We start from the raw sequence: 12,077 nt of genomic DNA on the forward strand, positions 1-12,077 counted from the left end.
TGTATAAGCCGAATATGAGCCTTATTCTTGAAAGACTTTTTTGTTTACCGTTTTCTTTTTGACTTGCAACAACAGTTTGCTTTTAGTTCAAGAGCTTGTGTATTTCGAAAAATCAGCCATGAGTTTTGAGTTTCGTATGTGAGTGAAAAAGAAAGAACGGAACAACCCAAGCAAATCAACTTTTTTTGTTTGCTACACATGAACGGCTTACTGGTAGTTTCTACTGGTCACTGATTTAAGAATGGAAATAAAAGCAAAATTTGAGGGAAAGTAACATCAGACCCAGAGTTGATGATAAATCATTACATCATGATTAACTTTCTTTGCGCGCATAGGATGGCACTCATGAGATGCGCCAATCTAATTGCTAAAATTTCCCTATCTGAAGTATTCATATCCTTTCATAATAATAAGTGTATTATCTTTTAAGCAATACTTGTACAACACAAACATGTAAGCTTTTGTCGAGCCTTCTGAATTTGAAATTAAAAGTGATAAAAAGTAGCGCAACGAGCCCAGTGAAATTATGATGTGTACGCGCGCCAACTGACATGCTACAAAGACAAAATGCGAGATGAGGAAAATCAGTTAGTTCAACAACATGTCGTCAACAAACTCCCCACCCAATGAGACCGCGAATCTAGAACATGCAATTGTTGGCGAATTCAAGAGACAGAAGGTTGAGTTGCCCGAGGGTATGTCAAAAAATGCTTGGAAAAGGTTGCAGAAACAACAGAGATGGGAAGAGCAAAAGGATGACTTTAGATTGAAGAGAAGAGAGAAAAAGCGAGTCGCACGCCAGAGGAAATCGGAAAGAAAGATGAAAGGTTTAGATGATGAAGAAAGCAATTATCACCAGGAGGCCAAAAAAGAGCTTCCTCAGAAACAAGAGCCAAGTGGTGTCAATATCATAATGGACTGCGAATTCGATGAATTGATGAATGATAAAGAAATCGTATCCATGAGCAATCAAATAACTAGATGCTACTCAGCCAAAAGACATTCAAAGTATGAGGTTGGCCTAACCATTTCAAGTTTTAACAAAAGACTTAGGCAACGTTTTGATAAATCAATTCAAAATTATGCCAAATGGAAAAACATACAATTCGAGGAAAACGAAACTCTTGAGGATCTCTTACCAGCAGATGAAAAAGAAAGAGCGAAATATGTCTATTTGACTGCTGACACAGATGAAGAACTTCTTCAGTTAGAGGAGGGACACACTTATATATTGGGTGGCATAGTTGATAAGAATAGGCACAAAGAACTTTGCTTTAACAAAGCAAAGAAACTTGGCTTGAGGGTTGGAAGGTTGCCGATTGGGAAGTACATTCAAATGAATAGCCGTCATGTTTTGGCGACTTCTCATGTTTATGAAATCATGTGCATGTGGCTCGAAAATAAAGATTGGGAAAAGTCATTCAATTCAGTGCTTCCGCCACGAAAACTCAAGAAAGACAACTCAGAAGGGGTTTCTGACGAACTTGTGACCAAGACACAAGAAGCTAACACAGATGAACTTTAGACGTCTAAGAAATCAATGAGCTCAAAAGAGATTAATTGCAAATAAACTAAGTCAACAAAACACGTATCAATCTCACGCGCGAGGCGGATTTCTCATCGCGACGAACATAATCACCTTATTGATTCTCAGCTGTCACGTGTGTCGGTAAGAGTGTCTCAAACTGTGTCTCTATTAAGGAAGTTATCCTTCACATCATCGTATAGTTGTGCCTGCATTTGGTCGCATTGGTTGTTGTTCGTTAGTTGGTTTTATAACACGTTATGAAATGCTTCACATTAAAAATAATTCTGGTTCTCAGGCTAATTGAGTGAACATGCTTTCGACCAATACGCTTCAAATATACTATTTTGATCCTATTAATTTCACCGCTTTGGAATATGCGGCTTCAGTGTGAACAAGGCTTGATTTTTTATTGGTATAAACTATTCGGAGCTTTATCTGAGAAGAGAGACGTATACACGGACGGAGATTAGCCCGAAATCGAGACTCAATGTTCTCCCTGAGAGTTTTTCAGAGTATGTTTATCTGGGCTTTAGGTTTGGAACCAGGTTATCACGCGGGCATGCGCATAGTAATGCCAAATTTGGCTTCAAGCCCTTGCTACGATGTGGACCCTCCCTTCTGATATACATCACCGAACTAAGGCAAAGGGAAGATATCAGACGCAGGAGAGGGGCACTTTTAACACCATTCTCTTGTATGTCGTACTAGGATATCAGCTGACACAAAATGAAGTTTATATAAAAATATCTAGTCTGTAGTGTATATGATGCATGTTGTGAGAGAAAAAAAAATCAGATAATATCACTGGAGCATTCAATTTTTATCGTGGATTTCCTAGTCTATTGTCCCTTTCTAGATACATGAACGGAATGTAAGCGGTTGGAGAGGCCAGCCAAAGAGCCACGGATTCTCTTTAAAGATGATAGTATATCGGATGCCCTTCGTAAATGTGCATCTTATTTGACATTTGTAGAAGCATTATCTTACCTACAGTTAGCTAAATTTATGAAGAAGATAGATGTGAAGGACACAAAAGACGATGGGCTCAAATCCAAAAGTATATAATTTGCTGGTGATCTTAAAGTGACTAATTAAACAAGTCTCATATGAATCAAAACTAAGATTGCCAGGTTCTACAAAGAAAAAGATGAAACTGTGCATAATATGTTACAACATCCCTTTAAAAAATCAAATTTGACTTTAGAATGTCTATTGAGCAGAAGACTTAAATATCTGTTTTCAGATATGCGGTCTGAGATTTATCAGATCATAGGAATCAATTGGCACAGATACATGTGAAAGTTTTACGGAATGTTAGGTGCTAATAATCCGTGAGTTAATTTTTGATTTTACAAAAAAAAAAAAAAGAAAGTTGGTATTCCATATAATAGAAGAGGTTGCGTGTAAATGAAGGTAAATGAACGAAAAATACGAATATCACAAAACTTCACTTAAGCGAATGTTTCACATGTGAGTCAGGATGACAAACTATGGTCCATGGGTAGGGTCAAGATTCAGCCTACTAATTTGGCACAAATTTTTAGCTGTGTCTCTTAAATTTTCCAGGTAGTGATGGACTATGTACCTACGTGACTCGAACATGGTTCTCCTAAAGGATTTGGTTTTAAAGTGTTATACGGAGTCCGTCGAATTTCAAGCCATATACGCTATATGAAGGAATTGTATCCTGAAGCGCGGAATGGAAAGCCGCCCCCTTGTCGTGCTCATGCACCCGTGCCTTCCCACAGCCTTGAAGACAAAAACTCCAAAAAAACATCAATCTACCCACTAGAGCTTCTTTGAGACTGAATTGGTATTTGGTTCAATTTTCCAGCCCACAAATTCAAATCTATATAAGTACGTATCATCAAAATTTGGACCACTAGACTTTCATAACTCAGTTTGATATCTTCATGGAGTGTTTACCCGGATCACCGATATAGGGGATGTTTCGATTCCATCATACTTCCTGCAAGACGTTTGTCAGGAATTGTTCTATCAGGAAAGATGTCCCTCATTAATCTCAGCCCAATACATGGACTCATGACATTTTGCTATGGCAATCTGAAATGTTGGTTATTCGTGTCAGATGAGCCTCTTTTCTTCCGTATTCGCTGACCTACACGTCTAGAAGTTTGTTTTCTCCAAGAGGCTCTCAAGGGACTGACCTCATTTGCATGACAAAAGAGTTAAGCCTAAACAGTTCTGGGTAGGAGAATATTCTATGCTCCCATGGATAGCTGAGATATGAATAGTATACTTCTGTTTCTTTGACAAATATATACTAACTGACAAGAATGGTTCCACATCCCGCAGAGATCCGCAGAAAGTTAGTTATTGTCGGGGACGGTGCATGTGGTAAGACATGTCTCTTGATTGTATTCTCAAAGGGTACTTTCCCTGAAGTTTATGTCCCTACTGTGTTTGAGAACTACGTAGCAGATGTTGAAGTCGATGGAAGAAAGGTTGAATTGGCTCTTTGGGATACTGCCGGTCAGGAAGATTACGACAGATTGAGACCATTGTCTTACCCTGACTCCAATGTGATTTTGATCTGTTTCTCGATTGATTCCCCGGATTCTTTGGACAATGTTTTGGAAAAGTGGATTTCTGAAGTTTTACACTTTTGCCAAGGTGTTCCAATCATCCTTGTTGGATGCAAAGTTGACTTGAGGAATGACCCCGTAGTCATCAAGCAGTTGTCACAAGAGAACCAACAGCCTGTTTCCACCTCAGAAGGACAAGCTGTAGCCCAGAAGATTGGAGCTCAACACTACTTGGAGTGCTCGGCCCGAACTGGCGAAGGTGTTCGAGAAGTTTTTGAGATGGCAACCAGATCCTCATTGATGACAAAAGAGAAGAAAGAGAAGAAAAAGAAGTGTGTCGTCTTATAAGTGTAAAATGATCGGAGATAGCGCAAGGACGACTTCCTCTCTTTAATTCTTTGTTTTTACTCGCTTTTGGATGTTGAAATCGTTGTTATCATATAGTCTTAGCGAACGAACTATTAAGATAAAATATAACACAGTTTCCTTTATTTTCCAGTAGTTCAAATTGATAGACTGAATGAGTATGTATTATCACGTGATGATGGGTTTCATGCACTCCTGTGAAGGATTTTATCCAATAAACATTAGGGCAGTGCGGTGAGATAGTCTCTGCCTCCTTCAAGTCAGCAAGAAGTAAACAATATGTTGGGGAAATTTTCAATTAAAGCGCTAGTGAGATATCAAAGTACTGCAATCAATGCCACCAAATCGAGTGTCACGGGTCTTAAACCTCAAGAACTAGCACAAAACCCAAGCGCCATGCCTGCCCCAAATAGAAAGGAGACCTGGACCCCAAGTCAAGCGCCCAGAGCCGACGTTATTTCCACACACCCACATAGATTCATCCAGAGAAATTTAGATGAGCAGCCTCAGCCATATGCCGCTATCGATTTAATTGCGAAGGAACCTATCAGGTTCTTGCATGAGGGTAATATCGCAGTTTGTGATGGAAACAAAGGTAGCACTTTGCAAGGTCATCCAAAAGTTTTCATTAATTTGGATCAACCTAAAGCATCTACTTGTGGATATTGTGGCTTGAGATATGCTAAAGATGAATACAGAGATCTTATAGAGAGCACAGAAGCTTAATAGTGGCCCATATAGGTGGACGTATATGATTCGTTAAACAAGCGGATTGCGCAATAAAAATGTGGGTCTACAGCTTCTACTTTTTACATTACAATATGCTACAATTCATTCTAATCATGCCGTAGATATTCTAGAAAAGTGCCAGATCCCTGATGAACAAATATAAGTAGAGTTTAAATCGCGCAATTTTTAGATCTGACCGTTTCTGGTTAACGGATATGTCGTCAGCAAAATGTTTCCCTCGTTTAAAAGAGATTCAAACTTATTAGTTTCAATATAAACCCATGTGTTGGTGTATCGCTTAAGCAAGAGGGGGCATAAAACCGCGGGCAATCTATCGAGAATTCCAAATACCCCCACACTGAGAACAAGCTATAAATTCGAAACCGATAATGCAATACATTCACGACACCACGAATGGTGTCATACATGGGATTTGGTATTCCCGATACCACATCATACATTCTTTTATCATCATTCCGGTCGGGTTTTTGGTCCTTCTTTCAATATTGTATGGCTTCAATGTTTTACTTCGTGACATTGCGCAGATCAAGTTTCCAAGCTCTGTCTTGTGCATGCTTATCAACTTGTTTATCTTAGTCTCATTGAAAACAATTTCAAATCTTCAAGCCGCAGAAGCTGTATCTGAACGAACTTGGAAGGGCAAGGTAGGTTACTCAGCTTCTTGGGTCTTGGAACATTACCTAATGATAATCAGACCGCCCATGAACTTCTCGCTCAAATGGATAAACGTCTTCTTCATACCATCTTTCGTGATTCTTCCTTTGAGTGAATCAATATCTTTTATTGAATGCTTGAAAATTGGTGCTATATTCGTGGTAGGCGGTATTACATTGATGATGGTTGACATCTACATGATTCTTTGCTTGAGAAAAGTATTTCAATTCATAAGGATTTTACCTTACTGTGATTCAGAAAAGCTGCCTTCAGAGGCTTATCTGAAGAACAAAGAATGTGAGAAAGAGACCCAAAGTGAGGTGATGAAACCTATTAAAATAAGCCAATCATATATCTTAGCTCCCAAAGATATAACGACCATTGACATAAGCTCTCTTAGGTCTATCAAAACTTATCCAGAATACGATAATAGACAAACTTCGTTTCTCAGTGGCCAAAACAATGAGTGTAAGAATTTGCAAATTTTTGCGACTTCAACCGCTGGAATAGAATTATCCACTGTATCAGAAGTTTCTTTCGAGCAAGAGAGCTCTCAAGAAAAACCTCATTCAAAATGTGATCCCCCCTATTTTGACACAAGTATCACAAATGAACATTCAACAACAACTAAAACAGTCGCCAATTTCATCACTTCTTATATTGATTGGATCCTCTACCTTGCATTGTTCCTATTATCCCTACCCTTTTACTATATCAGCACTATTCATGTGATGTTACCTTTCCATTTGGGATTAACGGTTATTTCATACTATATTGCCATTCAAATCTTGGACAAGTTTCCAAAGGCCAAAAGGTTTGCTCACCCAATCTTAATTCTGACGGCAGAAGTTTTGTTTGTATGCTTTATATCCTCCTTGATTTACCATAGTGGGTCTCCAAAAGGCTTTCTTGATGATTTGAAGTATTACAAAACTGGCAAAAACTACTTAAATTTATTTAATGGTAAAGCAATGTATAACAGCGGTGAATTTGTGCCCCAAGGAGAGGGCATAACCTCACAGCCAATGTGGCCTGGTTGTGGTGATTTCTTATCTTCGTTGATGGATGTCTCCATTGTATCGTTGTCACTACCAATGTTTACACACCGTGGAGACTTCGTGAAAAACTTCTGGGTTTTGCTCCCGCCGCTTCTATCATCGGTAAGCTTGACTTTCTTTTGTTACCCATTAATTTGCTACAAAGTTGGCATAAGCTCGGAAAGATCAATAGGCTTCATCGGGCGCCTGGTAACTCTCGCCTTAGGGACTCCGCTTATTGATTCATTAGGTGGCTCTATATCGCTCATGGCAGTGTGCACAATTTTGAGTGGAATATGCGGTGTCTTAATCGGTGATCCTTTATTTAAAGTATTGAGGATCTCAGCCAACGACTATGTCACCAGAGGCGTAACTCTCGGGATAAATTGTGGGGCAATCGCGACGGCTCATTTATTAAATCTGGACCCAAGAGCAGCTGCCATGAGCTCTCTAAGTTTCAGTTTATTTGGTACTATCATGATTGTTTTGGCGAGCATCAGTACAATAAGGGATTTGATTCAAAGGTGGGTTGATCTTTAGAAAAACAATTTTAGGAATATATATTAAAAGCTCCTCTCAAGATGCGGCTGCGACGCGCGACGCGATGCGTAAAGTGTTCGCAAGGAGCAGTCAGTTTTCCATAGCTAAGAAGGCCATGTCGAACGTGAACGAAACCACCAGAGTGTTATTAATTCCTCGTGGAGTGGGCGATCTTGATGTGTTTCGTGTCAACTACGGAAATACCTGTAAGACCTTAGCTATATCTGAAGGCTTCGTCTATGAACTTCGTGAAATTGGGTCGTCAAGTGTGTACGACCAAAGAGGAGAGCCACAATTCCCCAGCGGGGAGCCTGTCAGATCCTTGATCATGGAATTCCCAAAACATGAATTCAGTGGGGCTGTTCTTTCGAAGCCAAACTTCATTATGTTAAGTAAATTCGATTTTGTTTTTGCTTTTCTAGGTTGGGTTGCATCCCGCTTGGAAGTCTATACAGCTCGTTTTCATACAATTGAAGATATATCAGAGAATTTCTCTAGATTGATAGAATCATTGGAAGTTTCTGAAAAACTTGAAGTCAATATTCGTAATTGTATTGAGAGAACATGTGTGAGTGTTGAAGAAAACAATGAAAAGTTCTACAGGATTTGTTTAGCGAAGATAAACAGTCTTCTAGGTTCCAAAATTCAAAATTTACAATCGATTATTCTACAAAATCCGGAATTTGTGCTATCCAAGAAAATTAAGGAGACCCTATCCGATTCGCAAGGAGAGCCTGCTGCTATAATACTCCAACAACAAGTCTTGAAGTATTCGACTGACTTTGTGTTTGGTCTATTCCCCAGCGATGACTTGAAAAGAGATTATATCAAAAAACATGAGAATGATTTTTTAGAATTAAATGCTTATTTACAAAGTCAAGCTTTTACGCAAAAATCTGTTTCAATAGCTGAACAGAACTTGGCATCTTTGGGAGCACAGCTGGGAAGTGCGAATGGCAATAGTAAATTGAGAAGTGGAAAAACAATTAAGTCCCATAAAAAGCAGTCAATCAAAGTTGCTGTAGGAAAAGGAGCTTTGGATAATTTCTTCAAACAAAAATAACTACTATATATGCTTCACTATTAAAACTATCTAGGTGCGCCAACCTCGAGTAGCCTCAAGTTCATTTTGGTATATCTTTCATCTTCATCCTTCTTTAGCAAAATCTTAATTTCATCACTCATTGTTTCGGCCACTGCAAAAGCCGAGTCCGCTAATTGTAATAAAGTCGCTCCATCAATCGGAAGGCCACCGTTCTTTGAGACTTGAATCAATTCCCTATTCTTATTTATTGTGATCACAAGTGATCCGTCTCTGACAAATTCTTCACTCAGATCAGCATCCATAATTGCAATTTCTTGGTTCAGGTCTCCCTTTATGTTTTCGACTTTGTCCATAGGGTTGAAAAATGAATACGTGACACAAATTGGAACATGAAGAATACTCAAAGGAACCGGTTGACGTTCTTCATAATCGTGAACAATTATCTCTGTGCCCCTTATAGAGACATCTGGCTTTCTAAAATGCTGGAGAGCGGTCATCACTCCTAAACAGGATGCGTCTATGAAGCCTCCATCGGAATTTAAAAAATTTATATCAGCGGTAACATGCCAAACTTTCTCACCTGCTATAATACACAAGCTTTCAAGATCTAGAGAATTAGATCTCCTCACCGCCTTCTCTATCAATCTTGAGATGAGCACCTCATCGTCTGTATTTTTTCCGTTTTCGAACGAGGGAGATGCCATTGGACTGATTTCTGTATTGATGGTAAACACACCTTCAAATGGCCTGTCATCAAAGGGTTTTATGATTTCACAACTAACTCTTACTGCCAATTTGGTTTTTCCAAGCAGTACTTCAACAAATCCATACTCAGTCTTGGAAATCTCTATCTGAGGCTTCCTCATTTCGTTGAGGCCTCTCCCATTCAAGCGGATCCCATTTTTGAGGCCCTCGATAATGAACGCACGCTCATTGAGTGAAACTGTGGTTGTTTTAGCCATTCTTGACGAGAGTGTCAAAAATGAGTCTATTCTTCTTCGTCCTTGAGTACTCAGAAGCCACCACACTCGTGGTCACGTGAGATCATAGCCTCGTACAAAGAAAAACCTATAAACTCAACTTCAGCTTATAGACATAAGAAGCGCTGCAATGTTTTTGGACTAAATAACTTTCCTTCCTGCGCTACTATCTTCTCTTACTTTCCAGAAGGCATTGTTTGTAATCTTTCGTTCACGTGTTGTTTGCCCATAGCTCTGGGTTTCGCACTACCAGTATAGAAGCCTGCGATCTTCTTTCAACCCTTCGTTTCGGCACTGTCACCTTCATTGATCAAAATGAATTCCACACGTATCATCAGATCACCTAGCTTTGGTGTGTCTCGCTGGTATAGCTCTTTTAACAACACCAGACTTGGGCCCTCGGCTTTGAGCTTTTTTCAGAAGGAACGCTTGCCTACAAACACATTAGTCAAATTCGTTCCACAGCAAACAGCCTATGTTGTGGAACGAATGGGAAAGTTTCACAAAATCTTGGAGCCAGGCGTAGCTATCATGATACCTATTCTCGACAAGATCACTTATGTCCAATCGTTGAAAGAAACAGCGATCGAAATTCCTTCGCAGAATGCCATAACTTCAGACAATGTGTCTTTAGAATTGGACGGAATTTTGTACGTCAAAGTGCATGATCCTTACAAGGCTTCATACGGTGTAGAGGACTTCAAGTTTGCAATAAGTCAGTTGGCGCAAACTACCATGAGGTCCGAAATTGGGTCAATGACTTTGGATTCTGTTTTGAAGGAGAGACAACATCTAAACAGTAATATCAATGGTATCATCAACGAAGCTGCTAAAGAACACTGGGGAGTTCAATGTTTACGTTATGAAATAAAAGATATACACCCACCCCAGAATGTTTTAGAAGCGATGCACAGACAAGTGAGTGCCGAAAGATCTAAGAGAGCTGAGATTTTAGAATCCGAGGGAACCAGACAATCTAAAATTAATATCGCAGAAGGTGAAAAACAATCCATGATCCTCCAAGCAGAAGCTACAGCGATAAGTATTGAAAAAATCGCGAATTCAATCAAAAATACACCAGGAGGTATGGACGCTATCAATCTTCAAGTTGCACAACAATACATCAAGGAGTTTGGTAAAATTGCGAAGGAGACCAATACAATTGTGCTTCCCTCGAACTTGAATGACTTAAATGGCCTCATGGCGACTGGCTTGTCGCTTTTCAAATCAATGAACAAGCAACAGACCGTTACATCGTCTAAATCAGAAAAGTGATATTTGTAAATAGAAATTATACTAAATCCTAAAAATCTGTGCGCTGAATCTCCACCGTTTTCCCTTCAAAAACCTCAACAGTTCACCAAAATTTGATCACACCTCATCCACCTTCTCAAGGTCTAGTGTGACGGGCAAATTCGAGTCTTTTCTCGACCTCTTCTTCACGAACTTTTTCCCCTTGAACTTTGAATAAAGTCTTTCAGAAAACTTTGTGAAATTTGTGCGGACGCACCACTGATAAAACCACCATTCCAACAAAAATACACATCCTGCAATCAAAAACCCTGCAAGAACGGCTAGGCCTATGTGCTGAGCCATCAACTTCATAAGTTTGGCATCATCTAGATGCCACGATGATCCTGGTGAAATTGAAAAGAAAGAGTCTGAATTTGCTTTATAATCGTTAGGAAGTAGCACTCGAACTTTTCCCGCCTCAGGTACGCCCTTCCTTTTGTATTGCATTAGCATCACAGAGAGGAATAGTGGGCCAGTAGAGAACATAATTGTAATATAGGGGACAAGCCAGTTTCGCTGGTATTTCTCAAGATTCTCGAGAACTTTCACAAAAAACAAGTGGCCTTGTACAGCCCCCATAACATCATTTGATATACCTGTTGGCTGGGTCTCCCGGACGAATGCTGGAACAGTCAAAAGAGGGTCTAATCGTCTCATACATCCATCGTCGAGGTCGATATAAATTCCGCCATAGTGCGCCAACGCAAAATAGCGGATTGCATCTGCTCTCTGTATTGGGTACGGATATAAATCCCAGGTTCTTAAGAACCACGGATATTTTTCTGCGATAAAGTCTCTGGCCATCTCATCTGTCCATAAGATATATTGATAATCGGGGTGTAGATCAACACAAGCTTGCTGCCCAGGTTGCCAGGTTTCGGGAATTTGATCAGTTTTGTAAGTTTGATGAATTATCTTCGGGATTAGAAGGCTCTTGTCCAATTTACCATCCACCGGGTTGAGCTCCATATCAAGAAACGAGTCAGGGAACGAGTCATCGAATAGCAAGCTGATCAAGTCATAAGTACAGTAGAATAAGAAAAAAACTATCGCAAGATGCCCCCATAAGATATATTTCAATTCTTTCCGCATGTTCGGTATGATCTCAGCAGGACTTCTGATAGTTCTATTCCCAAGTTTGTTTACTTCAGCATTGAACTCCACTCTTTTTTTTTGAGGGATTGGGAATTTGTTTTGAAGGTTTGTGGGTGTAATTTGAGTTTTAAGTATTACTCAGTGAGATGGACGTGTAATAAATGTATAGTGGAAGCAGGGTTTCGACAAGCAGAAACGACTATTGGGGAAGGTAAGAGTTTTAATCCCAGGAGAGTGTGAACG

General features: G+C 39.6%; 7 protein-coding genes across 7 annotated transcripts; 5 read left to right on the forward strand and 2 right to left on the reverse strand.

The window, feature by feature from the left end:
* Nucleotides 1-601: 601 nt before the first annotated feature.
* On the forward strand, nt 602-1,525 carry METBIDRAFT_43974 (tRNA (guanine(9)-N(1))-methyltransferase; the record flags this gene model as incomplete). The annotated part of the gene is made up of 1 exon (XM_018857727.1): nt 602-1,525. The coding sequence occupies one exon, from the start codon at nt 602-604 to the stop codon at nt 1,523-1,525; it is 924 nt and encodes a 307-aa protein (XP_018711063.1).
* A 2,300-nt stretch (nt 1,526-3,825) lies between these two features.
* RHO1 (Rho family GTPase) lies at nt 3,826-4,422 on the forward strand (the record flags this gene model as incomplete). The annotated part of the gene is made up of 1 exon (XM_018858964.1): nt 3,826-4,422. One exon carries the CDS (start codon nt 3,826-3,828, stop codon nt 4,420-4,422), a length of 597 nt encoding a protein of 198 aa, XP_018711064.1.
* A 297-nt stretch (nt 4,423-4,719) lies between these two features.
* METBIDRAFT_43754 (uncharacterized protein) lies at nt 4,720-5,166 on the forward strand (the record flags this gene model as incomplete). Its single annotated transcript, XM_018857693.1, has 1 exon — nt 4,720-5,166. One exon carries the CDS (start codon nt 4,720-4,722, stop codon nt 5,164-5,166), a length of 447 nt encoding a protein of 148 aa, XP_018711065.1.
* A 392-nt stretch (nt 5,167-5,558) lies between these two features.
* On the forward strand, nt 5,559-7,421 carry METBIDRAFT_43101 (uncharacterized protein; the record flags this gene model as incomplete). The annotated part of the gene is made up of 1 exon (XM_018857616.1): nt 5,559-7,421. The coding sequence occupies one exon, from the start codon at nt 5,559-5,561 to the stop codon at nt 7,419-7,421; it is 1,863 nt and encodes a 620-aa protein (XP_018711066.1).
* Nucleotides 7,422-8,510: 1,089 nt separating this feature from the next.
* Nucleotides 8,511-9,428, reverse strand: METBIDRAFT_43471 (exosome non-catalytic core subunit; the record flags this gene model as incomplete). The annotated part of the gene is made up of 1 exon (XM_018857662.1): nt 8,511-9,428. The coding sequence occupies one exon, from the start codon at nt 9,426-9,428 to the stop codon at nt 8,511-8,513; it is 918 nt and encodes a 305-aa protein (XP_018711067.1).
* A 314-nt stretch (nt 9,429-9,742) lies between these two features.
* On the forward strand, nt 9,743-10,942 carry SLP2 (Slp2p). The gene has a single exon (XM_018856069.1). It carries the CDS (start codon nt 9,762-9,764, stop codon nt 10,719-10,721), a length of 960 nt encoding a protein of 319 aa, XP_018711068.1. The 5' UTR covers nt 9,743-9,761; the 3' UTR covers nt 10,722-10,942.
* Nucleotides 10,703-11,693, reverse strand: MIT1 (mannosylinositol phosphorylceramide synthase catalytic subunit). Its single transcript, XM_018856070.1, has one exon. It carries the CDS (start codon nt 11,541-11,543, stop codon nt 10,818-10,820), a length of 726 nt encoding a protein of 241 aa, XP_018711069.1. The 5' UTR covers nt 11,544-11,693; the 3' UTR covers nt 10,703-10,817.
* Between the last annotated feature and the right edge of the window lie 384 nt (nt 11,694-12,077).

This window comes from Metschnikowia bicuspidata (genome assembly GCF_001664035.1).
Source record: "Metschnikowia bicuspidata var. bicuspidata NRRL YB-4993 chromosome Unknown METBIscaffold_4, whole genome shotgun sequence".
NCBI lineage: Eukaryota > Fungi > Ascomycota > Pichiomycetes > Serinales > Metschnikowiaceae > Metschnikowia > Metschnikowia bicuspidata.